The 22,128-nt window shown below is 40.6% G+C and overlaps 1 protein-coding gene across 1 annotated transcript in view; it reads right to left on the bottom strand.

The window, feature by feature from the left end:
• ACOXL (acyl-CoA oxidase like) overlaps positions 1-22,128 on the bottom strand; it is a 355,249-nt gene that overhangs the window by 116,395 nt on the left and 216,726 nt on the right. Inside the window, 1 exon segment of the mRNA XM_079940041.1 lies at positions 11,415-11,524. Coding sequence (XP_079796167.1) covers positions 11,415-11,524 — 110 coding nt within the window.

The raw sequence follows: 22,128 nt of genomic DNA, 5'->3' as shown, positions 1-22,128 counted from the left end.
TATGAGGCCAGCATCACCGTGATACAAAAACCAGTAAAGATATCAGACAAGGGGAGGCCTTCAAGGTGGTGGAGGAGTAAGCCGTGGAGATCAACTTCCTCCCCCAAAATACATCAGAAATACATCTACATGTGGAACAACTCCTACAGAACACCTACTGAATGCTGGCAGAAGACCTCAGACTTCCCAAAAGATATACATATATTTTTCCTTTTTCTCTTTTTGTCAGTGTGTATGCGTATGCTTCTTTGTGCAATTTTTGTCTGTATAGCTTTGCTTTTACCATTTGTCCTAGGGATCTGTCTGTCAGGGTTGTTTTTTTTTTTTCTTTTTTTTCGGTACGCGGGCCTCTCACTGTTGTGGCCTCTCCCGTTGCGGAGCACAGGCTCCGGACACGCAGCCTCAGCGGCCATGGCTCACGGGCCCAGCCGCTCCGCAGCATGTGGGATCTTCCCAGACAGGGGCACGAACCCATGTCCCCTGCATCGGCAGGCAAACCCTCAACCACTGTGCCACCAGGGAAGCTCCGGGGTTTTTTTTTAGTATAGTTTTTAGCACTTGTTATTATTGGTGGATTTGTTTTTTGGTTTGGTTGCTCTCTTTCTTTCTTTCCCTCCCTCCCTCCTTCCCGCCCTCCCTTCCTTCCTTCCTTTCTTTTTTCTCCTTTTTCTTCTGAGCCGTGTGGCTGAAAGGGTCTTGGTGCCCTGGCCAGGTATAAGGCCTGTGCCTCTGAGGTGGGAGAGCCAAATTCAGGACACTGGTCCACAAGATACCTCCTAGCTCCACATAATATCAAACGGCGAAAACTCTTCCCAGAGATCTCCATCTCAACACTAAGACCCAGCTCCACTTAATGACCAGAAAGCTACAGTGCTGGACACCCTATGCCAAACAACTAGCAAGACAGGAACACAACCCAACCCGTTAGCAGAGAGGCTGCCTAAAATCATAATAAGGTCACAGGCACCCCAAAACACACTATCAGATGAAGTCCTGCCCACCACAAAGACAGGATCCAGCCTCATCCACCAGAACACAGGCACAAGTCCCCTCCACCAGGAACCCTATACAAAGCACTGAACCATCTTTACCCACTGGGGGTAGACAGCAAAAATAACGGGAACTACGAACCTGCAGCCTGTGAAAAGGAGACCCCCAAACACAGTAAGTTAAGCAAAATGAGAAGACAGAGAAACACACAGCAGATGAAGGAGCAAGGTAAAAACCCATCAGACCGGGCTTCCCTGGTGGCGCAGTGGTTGAGAGTCCACCTGCCGATGCAGGGGACACGGGTTCATGTCCCGGTCCGGGAAGATCCCACGTGCCGTGGAGCAGCTGGGCCTATGAGCCATGGCCGCTGAGCCTGCGTGTCCGGAGCCTGTGCTTCACAACGGGAGAGGCCACAACAGTGAGAGGCCCGCGTACCACAAAAAAAAACAAACAAAAACAAAAACGCATCATATCAAACAAATGAAGAGGAAATAGGCAGTCTACCTGAAAAAGAATTCAGAGTAATGACAGTGAAGATGATCCAAAATCTTGTAAATAGAATGGAGAAAAGACAAGAAACGTTTAACAAGGAACTCGAAGAACTAAAGAGCAAACAAACAATGATGAACAACACAATACATGTAATTAAAAATTCTCTAGAAGGAATCAATAGCAGAATAACTGAGGCAGAAGAATGGATAAGTGACCTGGAAGATAAAATAGTGGAAATAACTACTGCAGAGCAGAATAAAGAAAAAAGAATGAAAAGAATTGAGGACAGTCTCAGAGACCTCTGGGACAACAGTAAATGCACCAACATTTGAATTATAGGGGTCACAGAAGAAGAAGAGAAAAAGAAAGGGTCTGAGAAAATATTTGAAGAGATTCTTGTTGAAAACTTCCCTAACATGGGAAAAGAAACAGTCAGTCAAATCCAGGAAGTACAGAGAGTCCCATACAGGATAAATCTAGGAGAAACACGTCAAGACACATATTAATCAAACTGCCAAAAATTAAATACAAAGAAAAAATATTAAAAGCAGCAAGGGAAAAACAGCAAATAACATACAAGGGAATCCCCATAAGGTTAACAGCTGATCTTTCAGCAGAAACTCTGCAAGCCAGAAGGGAGTGGCAGGACATATTTAAAGTGATGAAAGGGAAGAACCTACAACCAAGATTACTCTACTCAGCAAGGATCTCATTCAGATTCAAAGGCAAAATTAGAACCTTTACAGACAAGCAAAAGCTAAGAGAATTAAGCACCACAAAACCAACTTTACAACAAATGCTAAAGGAACTTCTCTAGGCAGGAAACAAGACAGAAGGAAAAGACCTACAATAACAAACCCAATACAATTAAGAAAATGGTAATAGGGACATACATATTGATAACTACCTTAAATGTAAATGAATTAATGCTCCAACCAAAAGACACAAAATGGCTGAGTGGATACAAAAACAAGACCCGTATATATGCTGTCTACAAGAGACCCACTTCAGACCTAGGGACATACAGACTGAAAGTGAGGGGATGGAAAAAGTTATTCCATGCAACTGGAAATCAAAAGAAAGCTGGAGTAGCAGTTCTCATATTAGACAAAATAGACTTTAAAATAAACACTATTACAAGAGACAAAGAAGGACACTCCATAATGATCAAGGGATCAATCCAAGAAGATATAACAATTGTAAATATTTATGCACCCAACATAGGAGCACCTCAAAACACAAGGTAAATGCTAACAGCCATAAAAGGGGAAATCTACAGTAACACAAGAAGAATAGGAGACGTTAACACCCCACTTTCACCAATGGACAGATCATCCAAAATGAATTAAACAAGGAAACACTAGCTTTAAATGATACATTAAACAAGATGGACTTAACTGACAGTTATAGGACATTCCATCCAAAAACAACAGAATACACTTTCTTCTCAACTGCTCATGGAACATTCTCCAGGATAGATCATATCTTGGGTCACAAATCAAGCCTTCTTAAATTTAAGAAAATTGCAATCATATCAAGTATCTTCTCCGACCACAACACTATGAGACTAGATGTCAATTACACGACGAAATCTGTAAAAAATACACACACCTGGAGGCTAAACAATATACTACTTAATAACCAAGAGATCACTAAAGAAATGAGAGGAAACCAAAAAATACCTAGACACAAATGACAATGAAAACATGACAACCCAAAACCTATGGAATGCAGCAAAAGCAGTTCTAAGAGGGAAGTTTATGGCAATACAATACTACCTCAAGAAACAAGAAAAATCTCAAATAACCGAAATTTACACCTAAAGCAATTAGAGAAAGAACAAAAATACCCCAAAGTTAGCAGAAGGAAAGAAATCATAAAGATCAGATCAGAAATAAATGAAAAAGAAATGAAGGAAATGAGAGCAAAGATCAATTAAACTAAAAGCTCGTTCTTTGAGAAATTAAACAAAATTGATAAACCACTAGCCAGACTCATCAAGAAAGAAAAAGGGAGAAGACTCAAATAAATAGAATTAGAAATGAAAAAGGAGAAGCAACAACAGACACTGCAGAAATACAAAGGATCATGAGAGATTACTACAAGCAACTACATGCCAATAAAATGGACACCCTGGAAGAAATGGACAAATTCTTAGAAAAGCACGACCTTCCAAAACTGAACCAGGAAGAAATAAGAAATATAAACAGGCCAATCACAAGCACTGAAATTGAGACTGTGATGAAAAATCTTCCAACAAACAAAACCCCAGGACCAGATGGCTTCACAGGTGAATTCTATCAAACATTTAGAGACGAGCTAACACCTATCCTTCTCAAAGTCTTCCAAAATATAGCAGAAGAAGGAACACTCCCAAACTCATTCTATGAGGCCACTGTCACCCTAATACCAAAACCAGACAAAGATGTCACAAAGAAAGAAAACTACAGGCCAGTATCACTGATGAACATAGATGCAAATGCTCCTCAACAAAATACCAGCAAACAGAATCCAACAGCACATTAAAAGGATCATACACCATGATCAAGTGGGGTTTACCCCAGGAAGGCAAGGATTCTTCAATATATGCAAATCGATCAATGTGATACACCATATTAACAACTTGAAGGAGAAAAACCATATGATCATCTCAGTAGATGCAGAGAAAGCTTTAGACAAAATTCAACACCATTTATGATAAAAACCCTCCAGAAAGTAGGCATAGAAGGAACTTACCTCAACATATCAAAGGCCATATATGACAAATTCACAGCCAACATTGTTCTCAATGGTGAAAAACTGAAACCATTTCCACTAAAATCAGGAACAAGACAAGGTTGCCCACTCTCACCACTACTATTCAACATAGTTTTGGAAGTTTTAGCCACAGCAATCAGAGAAGAAAAAGAAATAAAAGGAATCCAAATCGGAAAAGAAGAAGTAAAGCTGTCACTGTTTGCAGATGACATGATACTATACATACAGAATCCTAAAGATGTTACCAGGAAACCACTACAGCTAATCAATGAATTTGGTAACTTAGCAAGATACAAAATTAATGCACAGAAATCTCTTGCAATCCTATATACTAATGATGAAAAATATGAAAGAGAAATTAGGGAAACACTCTCATTTACCATTGCAGCAAAAAGAATAAAATACCTAGGAATAAACCTACCTAAGGAGACAAAAGACCTGTATGCAGAAATCTATAAGACACTGATGAAAGAAATTAAAGATAATACAAACAGATGGAGAGATATACCATGTTCTTGGATTGGAAGAATCAACATTGTGAAAATGACTATACTACCCAAAGCGATCTACAGATTCAATGTAATTCCTATCAAACTACCAATGGCATTTTTCACAGAACTATAACAAAATATCTCACAATTTGTATGGCAACACAAAAGACCCCAAATAGCCAAAGCAATATTGAGAAAGAAAAATGGAGCTGGAGCAATCAGGCTCCTGTACTTCAGACTATACTACAAAGCCACAGTATTCAAGACAGTATGGTACTGGCACAAAAACAGACATATAGATCAGTGGAACAGGATAGAAAACCCAGAGATAAATCCACGCACATATGGTCACCTTATCTTTGATAAAGGAGGCAAGAATATACAATGGAGAAAAGACAGCCTCTTCAATAAGTGTGCTGGGAAAACTGGACAGCTACATGTAAAAGAATGAAATTAGAACACTCCCTAACACCATACACAAAAATAAACTCAAAATGGATTAAAGACCTAAATGTAAGGCCAGACACTATCAAACTCTTAGAAGAAAACATAGGCAGAACACTCTATGACATAAATCACAGAAAGATCCTTTTTGACCCACCACCTAGAGAAATGGAAATAAAACCAGAAATAAAGAAATGGGACCTAATGAAACTGAAAGCTTTTTCACAGCAAAGGAAACCATAAACAAGACGAAAAGACAACCCTCAGAATGGGAGAAAATATTTGCAAATGAAGCAACTGACAAAGGATTAATCTCCAAAATTTACAAGCAGCTCAATATCAAAAAAAACAAACAACCCAATCCAAAAATGGGCAGAATACCTTAATAGATATTTCTCCAAAGAAGATATACAGATTGCCAATAGACACATGAAAGGATGCTCAACATCACTAATCATTAGAGAAATGCAAATCAAAACTACAATGAGGTATCACCTCACACCAGTCAGAATGGCCATGATCAAAAAATCTATACAGAACAAATGCTGGAGAGGGTTTGGAGAAAAGGGAACCCTCTTGCACTGTTGGGGGGAATGTAAATTGATACAGCCGCTATGGAGAACAGCATGGAGGTTCCTTAAAAAACTAAAAATAGAACTACCATACGATCCAGCAATCCCACTCCTGGGCATATATCCTGAGAAAACCATAATTCAAAAAGAGTCATGTACCACAATGTTCACTGCAGCTCTATTTACAATAGCCAGGACATGGAAGCAACCTAAGTGTACATTGACAGATGAATGGATAAAGAAGATTGGCACATATATACAATGGAATATTACTCAGTCATAAAAAGAAACGATATTGAGTTATTTGTAGTGAAGTGGATGGACCTAGAGTCTGTCATACAGAGTGAAGTAGGTCAGAAAGAGAAAAACAAATACCGTATGCTAACATACATATATATATATATATATACACACACACACATATATATATATGGAATATTTAAAAAAAAAAGGTTCTGAAGAAACTAGGGGCAGGACAGGAATATAGATGCAGATGTAGAGAATGGAGTTGAGGACACGGGGAGGGGAAGGGTAAGCTGGGATGAAGTGAGATAGTGGCATGGACTTGTATACACTACCAAATGTAAAACAGATAGAGGGAAGCAGCCGCATAGCACAGGGAGATCAGTTCAGTGCTTTGTCACCACCTAGAGGGGTGGGATAGGGAGGGTGGGAAGGAGACGCAAGAGGGAGGAGATATGGGGATATATGTATATGTATGGCTGACTCACTTTGTTATAAAGCAGAAACCAGCACACCACTGTAAAGCAGTTATACTCCAATAAAGATGTTATAAAAAGAAGATTTGTGTCTTTCATTGTAGGTAAATTCTACATAAGTAGAAAAACCTGTAACCAAATATTGAACTCTAGTTAATGATGCTCATACCAAATTATTTATTATTTAGAAGTATATTGATGTCTGCTGTTTACTTTGAAGTGCACCAGCAAAAGAAAAGATGAATTGAAGGATGGGTTGAGGGGTTGGTACAGGGGTACATATGTGATACAGTAATCACAGCCACAGGTTAAGAGTTGACTCTCTATGGTGAGTATATGAATGTTCCCTACAATTATTTCAATTTCCCTGAGTGTCTGAAAATGTTCATAATGTAAATGGCACAGCATTCAAGTACAGCACAGAAGCTTGCCTTTCCTCAGCCTCCACAGTCTCCTGGGGATCCACAGGCTGATGAGATCTGTGAGGGCTCCAGTGTCAACCCCTTAGGAGAGGGGGAGAGGCAGCACTCATTGGGACAAGAAAGGGCAGAACCAAGTACAGCCCCAATCAGAGCCAAGCCCTGGCCTCCTCACCTAGTCTCATGGAACCTTTCCAGTACCATGACTGACTCCCCCCACTGTTCAGATGAAGGCTAGCCTCTGGGGGTCCATACAAATGGCCGCCTACCTGGAGGGATTTCAGGGCACCAGGAAGTTCTCACCCCTTCTTTCCTCCTGTCCCCACCTGCTCATGGGTACTTCTCTTGTGAGTTGTCAGTAAGACTGCCATCCAACGGCTCTACTTGCATGTAAGCTCCATGAAGGCTGAGAACCCACAGTTACTGCTGTATTGTTAACACCTAGAGAAGTGCCCCATACACTATGTGTGTGGAAATGTGTTGGATGACAAAGGCTTTTCTTAATATACAGAAAAATCAGAGTAAGTAAGGTTTGGGGACTTAAGGAGATAAACACAGCCAGACTGAATCAGTAAAACCGGGATGTGTGGGAGAGAGAAGTGCACTGTTTTGGAGGTTAATAACAGAGACAAAATAAATGGACTGGAACTTTCCAAATATTTACAATTGGAATACTGCCTTTGGCACATCTCAAGTCTATCTTGGAAGACTTGCTAGAAATATAGATTTGCATATCGGCAAGAGTCTGTTTTGCTTTCGAAATGATGGAAACAAGCCCTGCTCCGCTATCTGGAAGAGAAATGGAGGGGCAGATGATATGTAGCTAGCTAGGGAACACGATTCCTGAATGGATGGAACTGATTCTGATGGGAATTGTACTGTTCTTTCAACTCCTTATATGTTGGAAATTTTCCAGCTAATAAACTTCGGGGAAAGCTATCAGCATCACAAAATGCCCATTCAGGGCTAGAAATATTAAAAAGATTCACTGACTTTTTAGAGTGTGCAAGGACAAACTGAGACAAAACCAAGGGAAACTGTATAAAATAAAAACTTAAAAAAAAAAAAACACCCCCAAACCGAGCGAGACTTAAGTGAAACAGTCCTAGGATATGGGATCTGATGTTTCCAGCTTTAAGATAGACTACAGTTTGAATAAACAGGAACCTGAGCAGTAGTTTAAAAAAAAAAGGGGAGGAGGACAGAACGCAGATTTTTAAAATTTCACTTCATGCCAACAGATATGAAATGTCCCATATTATATATATTGTGTTTTCCATGTCTTTTATTAGGATTGTAAGATTATACTTTTTAATGAATAGTTTCCTTGGAAATTAGTTCAATACATTTGGGTTATGAAGACCAAAGTCTCCCTCCAAATAAAAATAATAATTTTCAAAATGCACAAAAGGAGGAAGCACAATAAACTCCTCAAAAGTAGCACAAAGGAGGCAGCACATTTATGAGCATAAATCAATAAACACAATTGAGAGTTTCTCAAGTATGCAGGGGTTATTTACCATATTAACTGATTAAAGAAGAAATATCAGAATAGATAAAAATCATTTGCAGTAAAATTCATCTACTAATAAGAAGAATATGTTAAAAATAACAGTAAAAGGAGCTTCTTTAGGAAGTAAAGTGTGTCTATCAAAAAACTTTAGCAAATGTCATTCTTAATAGTGAAATATTAAACTAATTCTTTTTAAAACCAGGGATAAAATACTTTCTCACAAAAAAGAATAACTGGAAAGGAAGAAAGAAAAATTCATTATCTACAGATAGTAGGACTGTCTACCTCAAAGAACCTATAGTCACATTTAAAAGAAATTTTTTTACGGTCAGGTTTATATATTGTACAAAATCCAACTGTGCGTATAATAAATCAGCAACAACAAAACCCAGAATTTTAAAAATATTCTTTTTACAACAACAACAAATTCTAGTGTACCTAGTAATAAATCTGTCTGACGTTATACTATGTTTGAAAGAAATTTTCAAACTCTGGGAGACACTTGGGAGATTAACATTTCTGAGAGGAAGTTCACTTTTATAAGCGTGTCAATTTTTCTGCAAATCTTCAGATTTAATACACTGTCAAAGAAAATTCCAGTAGATTTTTTAAAATTGTGGTAACATAACATAAAATCTACTACCTTAACCATTTTTAAGAGTACAGTTCAGTGGCATTAAGTACATTCACTTGATCATGCAACCATCACCAATATGCATCTCCAAAATTTTTTCACCTTCCCAAACTGAGATTCTGTACCCAGCGAACACTAACTCCCATTTCTTCCTCCTCCTAGCCCCTGGTAACCACTATTCTACTTTGTCTCTATGAATTTGGCTACTCTAGATACCTTATATAAGGGCAACTATACAAAATTTGTCCTTTTGGTGTATGCAAGTTCTTTTTTTTTTTTGGAGGAACTTGACAAACTTAACTCTAAAACTTATGTGGACATGCAAAAGACCCAGAATAGCCAACAATTCTGAATTATATTTTAAAGGTAATAATATAATAATATTATATATAATAAGCACCATATAATACTATTATACTATTATAAACCTAGTGGAATTGAGATGGTGTATTGTTGAATTAAGAATATACAAACAGTCTAGGACCCAAATAGCCCCCAAATGGACTCCTGCATATATAAAAGTTTAATAAATGTCAGAGGGGACATTCCACATCACTTGGGAAAGACAGTCAATTCAGTATATGGGGCTGGAACAACTGACAATCTCTACAGGAGAAAAAAAAAATGAAATTAAATCCCTCCCTCACACCACAGACAAAAGTTTCTAATGGATTCAAGAGTTAAATGTGAAAGGTGAAACTCTCAAACTTTAAAAAGTGTATATTTCATGACATCAAAGACAAGATATGGAAAAGATTGATAAACTCAATTGTAATTTAAGAATTTTTGTTAATCAAAAAACACCATAAAGAAAATATAAGACAAGCCACAAACTTGGAGAAGAGAACTGTAACATCTAAAAGTCAATAAGACTAAGACCAAAAAAAAAAAAAAAAAAGAAAGAAAAATTGGCAAAAGGCATGACAGGCATTTCACATAGGAAGAAATACAAATGGCAAATAGACGTGTGAAAGCATACTCGGTTGTAAGAGTAATATGAAAATGCAATTTTAAAGCATAGTGAGAGATCTTTTTCTTATGTTATATCGACAAAAATTAAGTCTGATAATACCAAGTGTTAGCTCCATAAGACACATGCTGCTGGTGGGGATATAAATTTGTACAATCAGTGAAAAATAATTTGCCATGATGTAGTAAAGTCGAACATTGGCACACCCACAACACAGCACTCTCACTCCTGGGTCATATATGCTACTGAGGAGTGTTTTTCAATCAATAGATTGCAAATGGCTAAAATGGCTCATGAAATCAGTTTAAAGGATTGAGATCAGTATTTTTAAAAAACAAAATGAAAAATATCAGAGAGCATTATGAGTAATAGGATGAGCATTGTTTCATGAAATGTTTGTTTCACTCGTGTCTGTGGTGGGGAGGGAGGGCAGGAGACTCTATGGGTGTGTGGGTGTCCATGGTGATGGAGAACGTATTTCTCTGAGTCACAGCAACTAAATTTGAAAGCCCTGTAGAAATTCTTGCCCACGTTCCCCAGAAAACATATACAAGATTTTTCAGGAGAGCGTGTTCCAAATGTCAAAAAGACAACCCAAGTATCCACTGACACTGGAGATTAAACTGGACGAGCAACTTGTGGCACAGACACATGATGAAATATCATGAGCACAGACAGAAGCTCTCCAACCACACACAACCACTTGGATGAACCTGAAAACCGGAAGCTATAGAATACCACACACATTATGCCTTATTTACCAAGTTTAAAGACAATACGAAAAAATCAATGAAAACAACCCAAAGCACAGATCCTGAAGCCAGACTATCTGGGTTCAAATCCTAGCTCTGTCACCTAGTGGCATGTAACCTTGGGCAAAACACTTAACCTCTGTGCCTGTTTCCTCATCTGTGAAATGGAAATAATAACCTACCTCATGGGGTGTTTAGGATTAAAACCTGTAAAGTCCTTGGAACAGTGAACATGCCAAAAAGAAGGAACAGGTGTAGGAAGAACAGAATTAGCAATGTTCTGGTTCTTAAGTTGGTTTGTGGGTGTGTGAGTACTGAAGATACATATTCATTTATTTTTTCCACATATCAATATTCTTTAAATTTTATATTGGAGTACAGTTGATTTACAACATTGTGTTAGTTTCAGGTGTACAGCAAAGTGGTTTAGCTATACACATACATATATCTATGCTTTTTCAGATTCTTTTCCCATATAGGTTATTACAGCGTAGTGAGTAGAGTTCCCTATGCCATACAGTAGGTTCTTGTTGATTCTCTCTTTTATATCAATATTTAAAATTTAAACAGGAGTGAGTTGTGCCATGACAAGGCCCTGTATACTCGGGCTCAAGAATAAGACATCGGGTCAACGATGTTGGCAGCCTGAATGGTCACATACCTGGTTCTCAGCTTGTCACCCCCTGATTCTGTCCAGTTTCGGAGCAGGCTAGAGATGGGTCTTTCTTCATACTGCTTGGTGTACTGAGCCAGCAGTTCCTGAACCACAACCTGCACATAGAGTTTATCACTTGTCAGCCATTTGTCAAAAACGCAATAAATGACAGAGTGTCTTTAACTGCTGCAGCAAGGTAAGGTCCAGCTACTTCTAGCAAACCCTTTGGAAGGACCCAAAGACAAGACTCATCCTTCATGAGACCTCCACTTCCCCACAGCAGGTGTGTGGCCCTTACTCACCACTCTCCCTCCATTCCCCATGGCCAGCTTAACTAGCTAACTGCTCTCTTTTCCCTTTGAGGCATCAGCCTTTAACGTGGTCCCAAGACCAACCATTTTAGGTGACACTTCAGATAAAACCTACTTGCCTTCCCTGGACCAGATGGGTGGCTGGTCTGTTTTGTTTTTTGCCTCTGATATTCTACGGTTGATTAGGCCTTTGGGGAATCATACGGAAATGTACAGTAAAACAGTCTCCATCAATTGCTTTCCTCACAGCTTTAAAGTTAGAACGTGGGCCTAAAACACTGCATGTTTGTCCAGGTTTGTTAAAAGAAGATGTCCAGGGCTAGGCTGCTGTAGAGAGAGGCCCAGGTGACGGTGAGCAGCAGCTGCTAGGCTGCTAGGCTGCAGTGAGGCCACCTTGGGCCAGGCTGCCCCGCCGAGCCTCCAGCGGACTGCCAGGCAGGAGTGAGCCCCGGCGAGGCCAGCAGAGGAATCACTTCACGAGAGCTCAGCCCAAACTGCCAACCTACAAACGATGAACTAACAATTGCGTGTCGTTATAAGGCACTAACTTTGGGGGTGGGGTTGTTTCACAGCCATAAGTTGCTTATTCATTCTCATATGAGTACCAATTTTAGAATATTTCCTTCTTCATTTCACATACATTCATGTTTTTATATAGATTACATAAAATGTTATAATGCTTTCAATCAGTAGGATATCATAAATGATATTTTCGGTTCACAATTTTGGATTCTATTTATCTGTTTAATGGCTGTATAATATTCTTTGGAGAAATCATACCTAATTAGACATTTCCATCAACTAGATATTTATGTTGTTTCCAATTCTATGCTGTCATTAATATCCTTGGTATCAATATATTCAGACAAATAGCACTGTCCTCTTTTTGATTATTGCCTGAGGATAAATCCAATGAGCTTGACTGATGCAATGGTTCTTAAAGAGAGCCGCCCTGACTATGAGAGGGATGCTGGAAACTTCTCAAGGTACATTTGCCTGGGTGACTTTATCGGCATTGGTGGGCAGAGCCAGGCAATGCATGGGACACTCTAACCCAACAGAGGACTGTGCCACGTCCAGTGCCCTGTTGAATGCCATGCGCTCACACTCATGAAGCCAATCGACAGCCCAGAGCCTGACTCTTACACTAAAGCTTTCAGATTCTCCCCAACCTGGGTCTGTGGAAGATTAAACTTCCCTGCCCCCTTGAATTCGAGGCAGCCATGGGACTGGCTTTAGGTCAGTGACATGTAATTTGGCACGATGTTCCCAGTTATGATTGGTCCATAGCCTGGACTTTGGTCTACATTGGAGATGCTACAGCAACCCCATGTATAGAGGCATTGTTAAGTCTTACTATGTTGTTATGCTTATTACACATTCCTTTTGTTTCTTTGAAGTATTGTCTTGAATTCTTGAAATCATGTGTCTAGATAAGTTATATTACCCATGACTTCATTTCAGGATAATCAAGGGGGTGTCACAAAATATTTACTATGAAAAAGAGGGCATTAGGTCCAATGAGCCTGAGGATCGCCGTATTATGGGTCGAAGGACCTAAACTTTATTGTGGCTTCTGCTATACATAGTAAGTGTAAAAATCGAACACTACTAGCAATGGGAAAATGGGAGAAATTAACTTTGACTAGAATTAAACTTAAAATGATATAGCAATCAAGGTCAGTTTCACCGACATCACTAGGATTAACACATCCTTTGTTTTTGTTCTTCTGTTAAAGTTATGATGGCTCTAACTCCATCACGCTTTGTTACAAGAGCAAAAACATTCCCAGCATTAAAAATTGGTCTGATTCCCACCCCTCCCATCATACTTTTACCTGCTTTATTTTTCCACATTGAATTTATTGCTACCTGAGGACAGAGAGCATTCCAACTTGCTATTGGTTTCTTGTCCTTCTGCTGCCTGCAAGGCAAGTACCAGGAGGTCGGAATTTGTTCATCTTTGTGCCCTCAGACAATGTGCAACACAGAGACAGGAGCTGAGGAATCTTTCTTAAATAAGTGAATAAATAAATAAATCTCCTTCCTATGTTTAGTATCTCATCTGATCTTTTCAATTCCTTAATAATTTCCTTTAACTTTTGTCTCTACGTCCACCTTTCTGATTTAAGCAACTTACATTGGGAAAATCAACTCGTTTTAGCTGGATTTAAAATTAGAAGAACACAGGGCTTCCCTGGTGGCGCAGCGGTTGAGAGTCCACCTGCCGATACAGGGGACATGGCTTCGTGCCCCAGTCCAGGAAGATCCCACATGCCACGGAGTGGCTGGGCCCGTGGGCCATGGCCTCTGAGCCTGCGCGTCCGGAGCCTGTGCTCCGCAACTGGAGAGGCCACGACAGTGAGAGGCCCGCATACCGCAAAAAAAAAAAAAAAAAATTAGAAGAACATAATAACTCAGTTTAGGTGCTAAACTTAAAAGATAGACACACTGGGGCCTAGCTAATATCACAAAAGCAGATTCCTCAGTTTACGTCTTTGCTCCTTTCTCTTTACTTTTTGCTCCTTGCTTTTAGAATCATTCCTCTTTTTCTAGGTCATGAGACAAGAAAACCTGATTTTTAAAAATGAGTTTATTTTCTGCTATTGATGCCCCTTGGTGAAGAATTAAGTGGTTGAAGCTATCAGCTACCATGGGGTTTGGGCAGGACAGTCTCTAAATTCAGTACTTTATTTGATAAATGACCAGGGGGAAGCAAAGATAGATCAGTCACCCTCTCAACTGAGCGTGCAATGAAGATGTGCTTTTTTAACCTCATGTATGTGTTCCTGAATACATTATAACATATATATAAATTATATAAAAAATAATAAAATTTAAAATATAAATTATATAACATTATATAAAATATATAATATACTATATTTAAATATATATAATTTTAACTTTCTATTTTAAAATAATTATATACACAAAAAGTTGCAAAATTAAAATAGAACAGAGGGGTTTTGTATAGTCATCACCCAGATTACCCCAAAAGTGATATCTCACGCGCAATAATGATGATCAAAACTAGGAAATTCAGTAAAATTTGTATACATTTAATGTTTTAGTTGTAACAGAGATTTCATTATTTAAAAATGAACCCAGTAGTAAAATAAACCTATTTTATAAAATAAAATATATTTCCTTTCAATACAAGTAATTACATCCTTATCTAGGTCTGGTGTTTTGAAAACTTACACCAGATTTTCTTAAGACAACCTGTGAGGTTCTTTCTTTCCAGGTGATTGTTTCTGTGGTGGTGGTGTTTTTGTGGCTCTTCACACAGTTCTCTTGTTCAACATGTGAATACTCTTTATTTTCTTCTATTTACTTGATAAATTCCCAGGGATTGAGTCCTGCTGCACCTGCTCAGGAGCCCCTTTCTTAAGAGAACTCCAGGGGACTAAGCAGCTAGAACAGCTATGTTCTTGCCTTTTGTAAAATATCCCATCTGCAGAAGGAATCAAGCTAATCTACAGCAACATTTGGAAGCCATGAGCCTGAGCAAGTATGCAGAATAATGACACCACAAACATGCATTTGTAACGAATATCCTGCATCAGGGAACACTGATTATGGAGCATCGATAAAAATTACTATTTAGGTCGAATGGCTTTTCAAGGCATCTACGAAGCAACTAGCATTTCTACATGCTGAGTATTTCACTGATTTATGCCAGCTACAGTGAAACTTGGATTTAAAAGTCTAACAAGTAGTATCTGGTACCAAGGCAGAAACGCTTAGAGTCAATTAGGATAGCAAACACGGTCTCTAAGGAAAAGCCAGCAGATGTCATCCGCTCTGTAACAGGACAAGGCAGGTAGTGAGGCTGCACTCAGGTCTATACCACGTAGGGAGATGGAGTCACTCAAAGTGGCAGTAATTGTGGCAATGGGGTCCCAAATCATGCCCTAGGCAGGACCGGCTATGGAATTTGGGACCTGGGGCAAAACAAAAATGCAGGGTCCCTTGTTCAAAAATGATTAAGAATTTCAAGATGGTGAGAGCAGAGCAGCAAACCAAGCACAGGCCCTTCTGAGCACGAGGTCCTGTACGACTGCACAGATTTTGCCCCACGAAGCTGGACCTGGCCCTGAGGGTCCCAGGAGGATGGGCAGACACAAAAGTAATTGCATGTTCTGTGTTTTTATTACAGCTACTCTGGCAACTCAAGGTACCTTAGGGCAGCTCAGGTGTCACCCAGGGAGTGAGGTTGCAGAAAAGGCCAACTGGACATGATCCTCCACTAAGGACGTTATTTTCCTCTTTTAGATGCTGGATATCCCATCAAGGTAAGAAGGAAAGAAAAAGAGAGAAAGAGAGGAAGGAAGGAAGGAAGGGACGGAGGGAGGAAGGAAGGAAGAAAGAAGGAAAGAAAGAAAGAAACAAAGAAAGAAAGAAAAAGAAAGAAGGAAGGAAGGAAGGAAAGAAGAAAGAAAGAAAGAAAGAAAGAAAGAAAGAAAGAAAGAAAGAAGGAAGGAAGGAAAGAAAGAAGAAAAAAGAAAGAAAGAAAGAAAGAAAGAAAGAAAGAAAGAAGGAAGGAAGGAAGGAAAGAAAGAAGAAAAAAGAAAGAAAGAAAGAAAGAAAAGAAAGAAGGAAGGAAGGAAGGAAGGAAGGAAAGAAAGAAGAAAGAAAGAAAGAGGGAAGGAAGGAAGGAAAGAAGGAAGAAGGAAGGAAAGAAGGAAGGGAGACAAGGAGACAGAGAGAGAGAGGGAGGGAGAGAGACTGATTTCCGTGCAGAAAATGAAGTCACTTTGATGAGCACAGAAGTACAGATAAAGGTTCAGAAGGCTCTCTTTCTCCCAAACCTCACACATGGAGCTCTTGAGGAGAACTTTCAATAGTTAGATGCTGGAACATCTGGTTTTGAAAGAATTAGTGCCAGCTCTGTTATGGGTCAATGGATTTGGAAAGAGAAAACGAAAACGTCTGTTCAAACTACCTTGGTCAGCTTTTCTAAGAGTTCATCATCTAAACGTCCCTCCAAGTTCCCCAAAATGAACGAGCACGTTTTGTAAATGCTTCGTATCGATTCTATCCCCAAGCAGATCTTCGAGCTGTCCCCCTCCCGCTATTTCCAATGGCAGCCCCCTGGCCTGGGCAGCACCTCCTTCCTCTAGGCTGAGACTCCGTCCCAAGCCTGCTCTTGCTGCCCCACCGATGGCCTTCGCGGCCTTCACTAGGCTGGCCTCTGCCTACCTCTGGTCCGATTTCACATGCCTCTCTTTGTTTCTGCCATCATCAGGGGTGATTCTGCGTGTAACTCCCCATCTGTAGATCTCTGGGAAGGTAAGTTGGAACTATTTGCCTCTGATTCTGCTGGGTCAGGCAGACCCTCAGCCCACGCCCTTGTTCTCTCTCTCCAAGAGGCCCTCAGAAGAGGAAAGCAGTTTCGCCTCTCAGGAAAGCAGAGTTGTCATCTGCAGACTGATCACCCCCGTACCGGCTGCTCCTTGTACCCCTGCTCTTGCAGCCAGACCTCAGTGCCTTTTAGAACTGATACTCGAGGCCCTGCAGTTGGGTTGACCCAACCTCTGATTTCAGGAGTATCGGCACTGTGTTTTTTCTGGCAACTCAACATCTCCACCTGCTGACCACTAGGGTTCACCTACAGCCAGAAGGCTGGGGCCCCAGTGAGAATGTCCTTTCTGGTTTACTGTGCGGTTCTTTCCAGGAGCAGAGGGTGTCCAGGTTCTGCAGCCTGAGGTCCAGTCCTCACCCAACACCATACCTGTCCCCAAACCCCATTGTAATACCTGAGGTCCAGCTCATCTGGGAGAAGAATCTGGGATTCACCCCAGTGATGGGGGTGGGGAGAACATTAGGGCTGAAGAGTAAGGTGTGCATGTGCGTGTGTGTGTGTGTGTGTGTGTGTGTGTGTGTGTGGCCTTTATTCTCTTGAAGAGGCCTCCCTCCCTTTCTTTGTTACTCTTTCTTCTTTCTCTCCCCTCCTTCACTTTTTATATTTAAGGGAGGCACTATTTCTTTTCATGGTTTTAAATAAATTTGATTTTTAAATTTTTTCAATTTTTTGGAAATTTTTAAAAACTTCAAGCCATATTATGGTCTTAAATAAAAAGTAAATGTCTCCTTTCCAATCCCTTACCTCCAGGACCTCACTCCAGAAATATTCATTCTGAAGTAGTTTTTGTTCTCCTAGAAGCAGCAGCTTCCAAAGGTCAAGGTCAAACAGATTCCTGTGTTATGTTTTAGTCTGCTTCCGATTTGGAACACACTTTTTATTGAGTAGCTTTACTTTTCCTGGAGTCTTAATGGACTATTTCTCCCCTTGTTTCAAGAAGAACCATATGCCTTTTCCATCATCACTAAGACCTCCCTGCTTCTTAATCATTCTATTTGTTGACCCGAAATCATTTCCTTCTCAAAGTCATTCTTGTGTTCCTTCTGACTTCCTGTTCTAATTTGGACTAATTGTGTTCTGGGCCTGCTACACCACTACTACGCAGGTATTTCTTTATACATACTCCTCTTGGATTAGCTCCAGAAAGCATAGATGTCTAATTCTTAATTCCTTTTATGCTTTTCTCCAGTTCATCTACAAGTATTGTTCAGAAAGTGCATGGCAAGGTAAACTTCCTGAGCATTTGAATATCTGTAAATCTGGCTCATATGTGATGAATAATTTAGCTAGCTATAAAATTTTACGTTCAAAGTAACTTTCTTCTGAATTCTAAAGGCATTGTTCCATTTTACTTCAGACCTGGTCACTCAAAGTGTGGTCCACAGACCAGCAGCGTCAACACCACCGAGGAGCTTGCTAGAAAGCAGAAATGCGGACCCACCCCAGAATCTGAATGTGAACAAGATCCCTAGGAACGTATGGGTGCAGCGGAGTTGAGAGGCGCTGCCCCAGCCTTCAGCGCTGCCGCTAATAGGGCTGAGGTCAATCTGACTCTCTTTTCTTAGTAAATAATCTGATGTTTCCTCAGTCTAAAGTTTGGCGGCCCTCTCTTTGTCCTTACTTGGTGATCTGAAATTCTCCAGGCTGTTTTCAGGCTCTGACCTTTTCTGGTGGGTCCTGCCAATTTCAAGACTTGTGACTCTTTTCAGACCTGGGAAATTGTCTTCTTTTATTTCTCTGGATTTGTCTGCCTGTCTGTGTTCTCTGCTCCCTCTTTCAGGAATGTCATCAGTTTCCTAGACATGATCATCCATGTCTCTCAGCCTTTCCCTTTTACTCACCTTCACTTAGTTTTGCTGATCTTCTTTCTAAGAAGTTTTCTCAAATTTATCCTTTGGCCTTTATATTGGATTCTTTTTTTTTTTTTTTTTTTTTTTTTTTTTTTTTGCCGTTCGTGGGCCTCTCACTGTTGTGGCCTCTCCCGTTGCGGAGCACAGGCTCCGGACGCGCAGGCTCAGCGGCCATGGCTCACGGGCCCAGCCGCTCCGCGGCATGTGGGATCTTCCCAGACCGGGGCACGAACCCGTGTCCCCTGCATCGGCAGGCGGACTCTCAACCACTGCGCCACCAGGGAAGCCCTATATTGGATTTTTTTAAATTAAGCAAACATATAATTTGAATCTACTATGGTTCTTGGCACTATGATTACGATGGTTTAATGCACTATGGTTCTCTGAGTGCTCACTGTCACGGCAGGGTGTTTTCGTCTCATGGATGCAAGGTCATCACACCTCTCCAGGGATATTAATTGGTTTTTGCTTCTCCCAGTGCCACTTATTCTATTTGTTCATATTGCTCCTTCTTTCATGTGTTATGGTTTTTCCTTAAGTTTCTGATCACCCTAATTAGATAACCTGTATTATGGAATTATTGTTCATTTGCTTAGGTGTGATGATAGTACCGTGCTTTTGTAAGAAAATGTCCTTATTTTAGAAAATGAATGTCGAAGTTTTTAGGGATGAAGTGTCTGATGTCTGCAACTTTCAAATGGTTACACACACACACACAAATATGTGTATAAAGAGAATAAGAAAGAGACCACTTAAATATAGCAAAATGCTAACATTTGGAAGTAGAAAACTTGCTCAAGTGTTATTGCACTAGTCTTTCAATTTTCTCTTGAAATTTCTGTTTGAAATTTTCAAAAGTTGGAAATAATAAGAAAAACAAAACAAAATATCTGAGTATCATTGGGAAAATACCCCTAGGGGCCTGAAATCCCTAAGGAATCAGCTTTCTTACAGGAAACTAGATACATGCTTGGTTTTTAAGCAAGTCAGGCTGTAGGTCATTTGCATTTTTGCATATATGCTCTTGGAGTAATAAACAATGTATGCAAAGCCTCTGACTGATATTCCTTAGGAAATCTGTGGATTAAGAAGGGACCTGTCCTAGGGTACCTCTAATGAAGCAAAAGAAAGTTATAATGGGATTTCATGGGTGTAGGCAGTAATTGGATTTGGTGGAGGGTGTAATTAAATTTCACCAAGGGCCTACAACCTCTGCCCCAGGAAAATAATGAAAGGGTCAGAAAACCTTCTATCTTGCTCAAAGGGAAATATATAAAGCCTGCAGAAACTCTGAAGCATGTGCCTGCTCTGTCCACATCTCCTCAATTATGGGACAGCAGCTCTAGTATCTTCAGGATCGCTAAAGAATCCCACCTTCAGGCAGAGGGTTGAAAGCCCTGTAATGGAAGAATACTATGAAAATTAGTGACCAGTTTCTGTTCCCTGGTCTCCTGAAATTTCTATCTCTGCTTCGATAAGTGGAATCAAAACAGAATCCAGCCCAGAGAGGGATAGCCTCCCCAACATGGGCTGATTCCAACACTCAAGTGGAAGGCCAGGTTGACCAGTGGAGGGTAGCTAGCGCCACCTTCTCCACCATTGGGTGGATGCCAGGCAGTCTGAAAGCTCTGGGTACAAAGCAGGGCATGTCAACTGTAGGTTTCCTGGTAGGCTGTGTCAACTGGCAACAAGCAGGCAGGCTGCCCCCACTCCTTCCCCAGTAAATCTCAGTCTCTCACCCCAGGAGACTAAGCTGTAGGTTTCCAGAGTTGTGGCAGATGCTACTGCTGTAGTCAAGTTCTCTGATGTGGGGAGGATGGCTGTCCTGCCATCAGACAAGCCTTCAGAGAAATGCCTGGCTCTCTGCCCCAATCCCTCTCCTGCTCTCAGTCCCTGTGACTCAGCATCTCTCCAGAGACGTCCAAAAGAAACCACTCCCACTTCCATCAGTGTTCCCTTGAGCTCATCCATCAATTCCATCCCATCTGCTTCCCATTCTCCAGAAATTTATCAAACTCCTTTGTCTTCTGATGGCCCCTCCACCACTGTCAATGCCCCTGCAGATGTGTTCCCCTCTATTCTTTCTTCTAGTTATTTCAAAAGGATTGAAGAGGAAAGAGCTGCCTTGTTGGTGTTCATGCCATGATCTCGAACCAGAAGTCATCCCCTTGGTTTTTAATCCTCTTATCTATGGTGCAGTGTCTAAGGATCTTCTCTCCTTCTAATTCTGGAAGTTGTGGGAATGCTTCCCCACTCACCACCACCTTTAATCTTTCATTTTCTTAGCAATAAAATCAAGAAGGGCATCTGCCTTATCTTAGAGCACCACTGCGGAAGAGTTAACACAGAAGGCCTGAGACTGCTATTCTTGGAAGGGTGTGCTTGCAAGGATGCCCTTGGCTGGCATCTGGGAACCTGGATTTGGGGAGGGTTCCCATCATTCTGTGACTGACAAGGGTGGCTCTCTGTGCCTAAACACTTTGTGCAAACAATACGGTTTGTGCTGAACACCTGTTTTCTGTTTGAAAATCTGGAATTCTAATATGTGCTAGGCAGAGGGTACCCTATGTGACCAGCCTCCAGTAAAAATGTTGGATGCTGAGTCTGTGATGAGCTTCCCCGGTAAACAGCGTTTCACATGTACTGTCACAATTCACTGCTGGAAGAATTAAGCATGTCCTCTGTGACTCCACTGGGAGAGGAGTCTTGGAATCTCATGCCTGGTTTCCTTCGGACTCTGCCCATGTGCCTTTTCCCTTTGCCGAGTTTGTGTTTTATCCTTTTGCTACAATAAATCCTAACCATGAGTATGACTATATGTGGCATCCTGTGAGTTCTCCTACAGAATTATCCAACCTGGGGGTGGTCTTGGGGACCCCTGAACCACACCACTTATAAAATCAGTGTTTCCATCTCTTGATAAGCTTTGATCATAGCTTGAGGTAGTATTTTTCCAGCATGTGTCTGGAAGACGTCTATCTGGAAAACTGGCCAAAGAAGGCCTACACAATCTGGTTTTTTAAGGTATTTTTTTAAATTTATTTATTTTTGGCTGCGTTGGGTCTTCGTTGCTGTGTGCAGGCTTTCTCTAGTTGCGGCAAGCGGGGGCTACTCTTCATTGCAGTGTGCGGGCTTCTCATTGCAGTGGCTTCTCTTGTTGCAGACCACGGGTTCTAGGTGCGTGGGCATCA

This window comes from Stenella coeruleoalba, assembly GCF_951394435.1.
Source record: "Stenella coeruleoalba genome assembly, chromosome: 13".
NCBI lineage: Eukaryota > Metazoa > Chordata > Mammalia > Artiodactyla > Delphinidae > Stenella > Stenella coeruleoalba.
The sequence above is the reverse complement of the archived record's forward strand: the minus strand, read 5'-3'. Positions and strand labels throughout refer to the sequence as shown.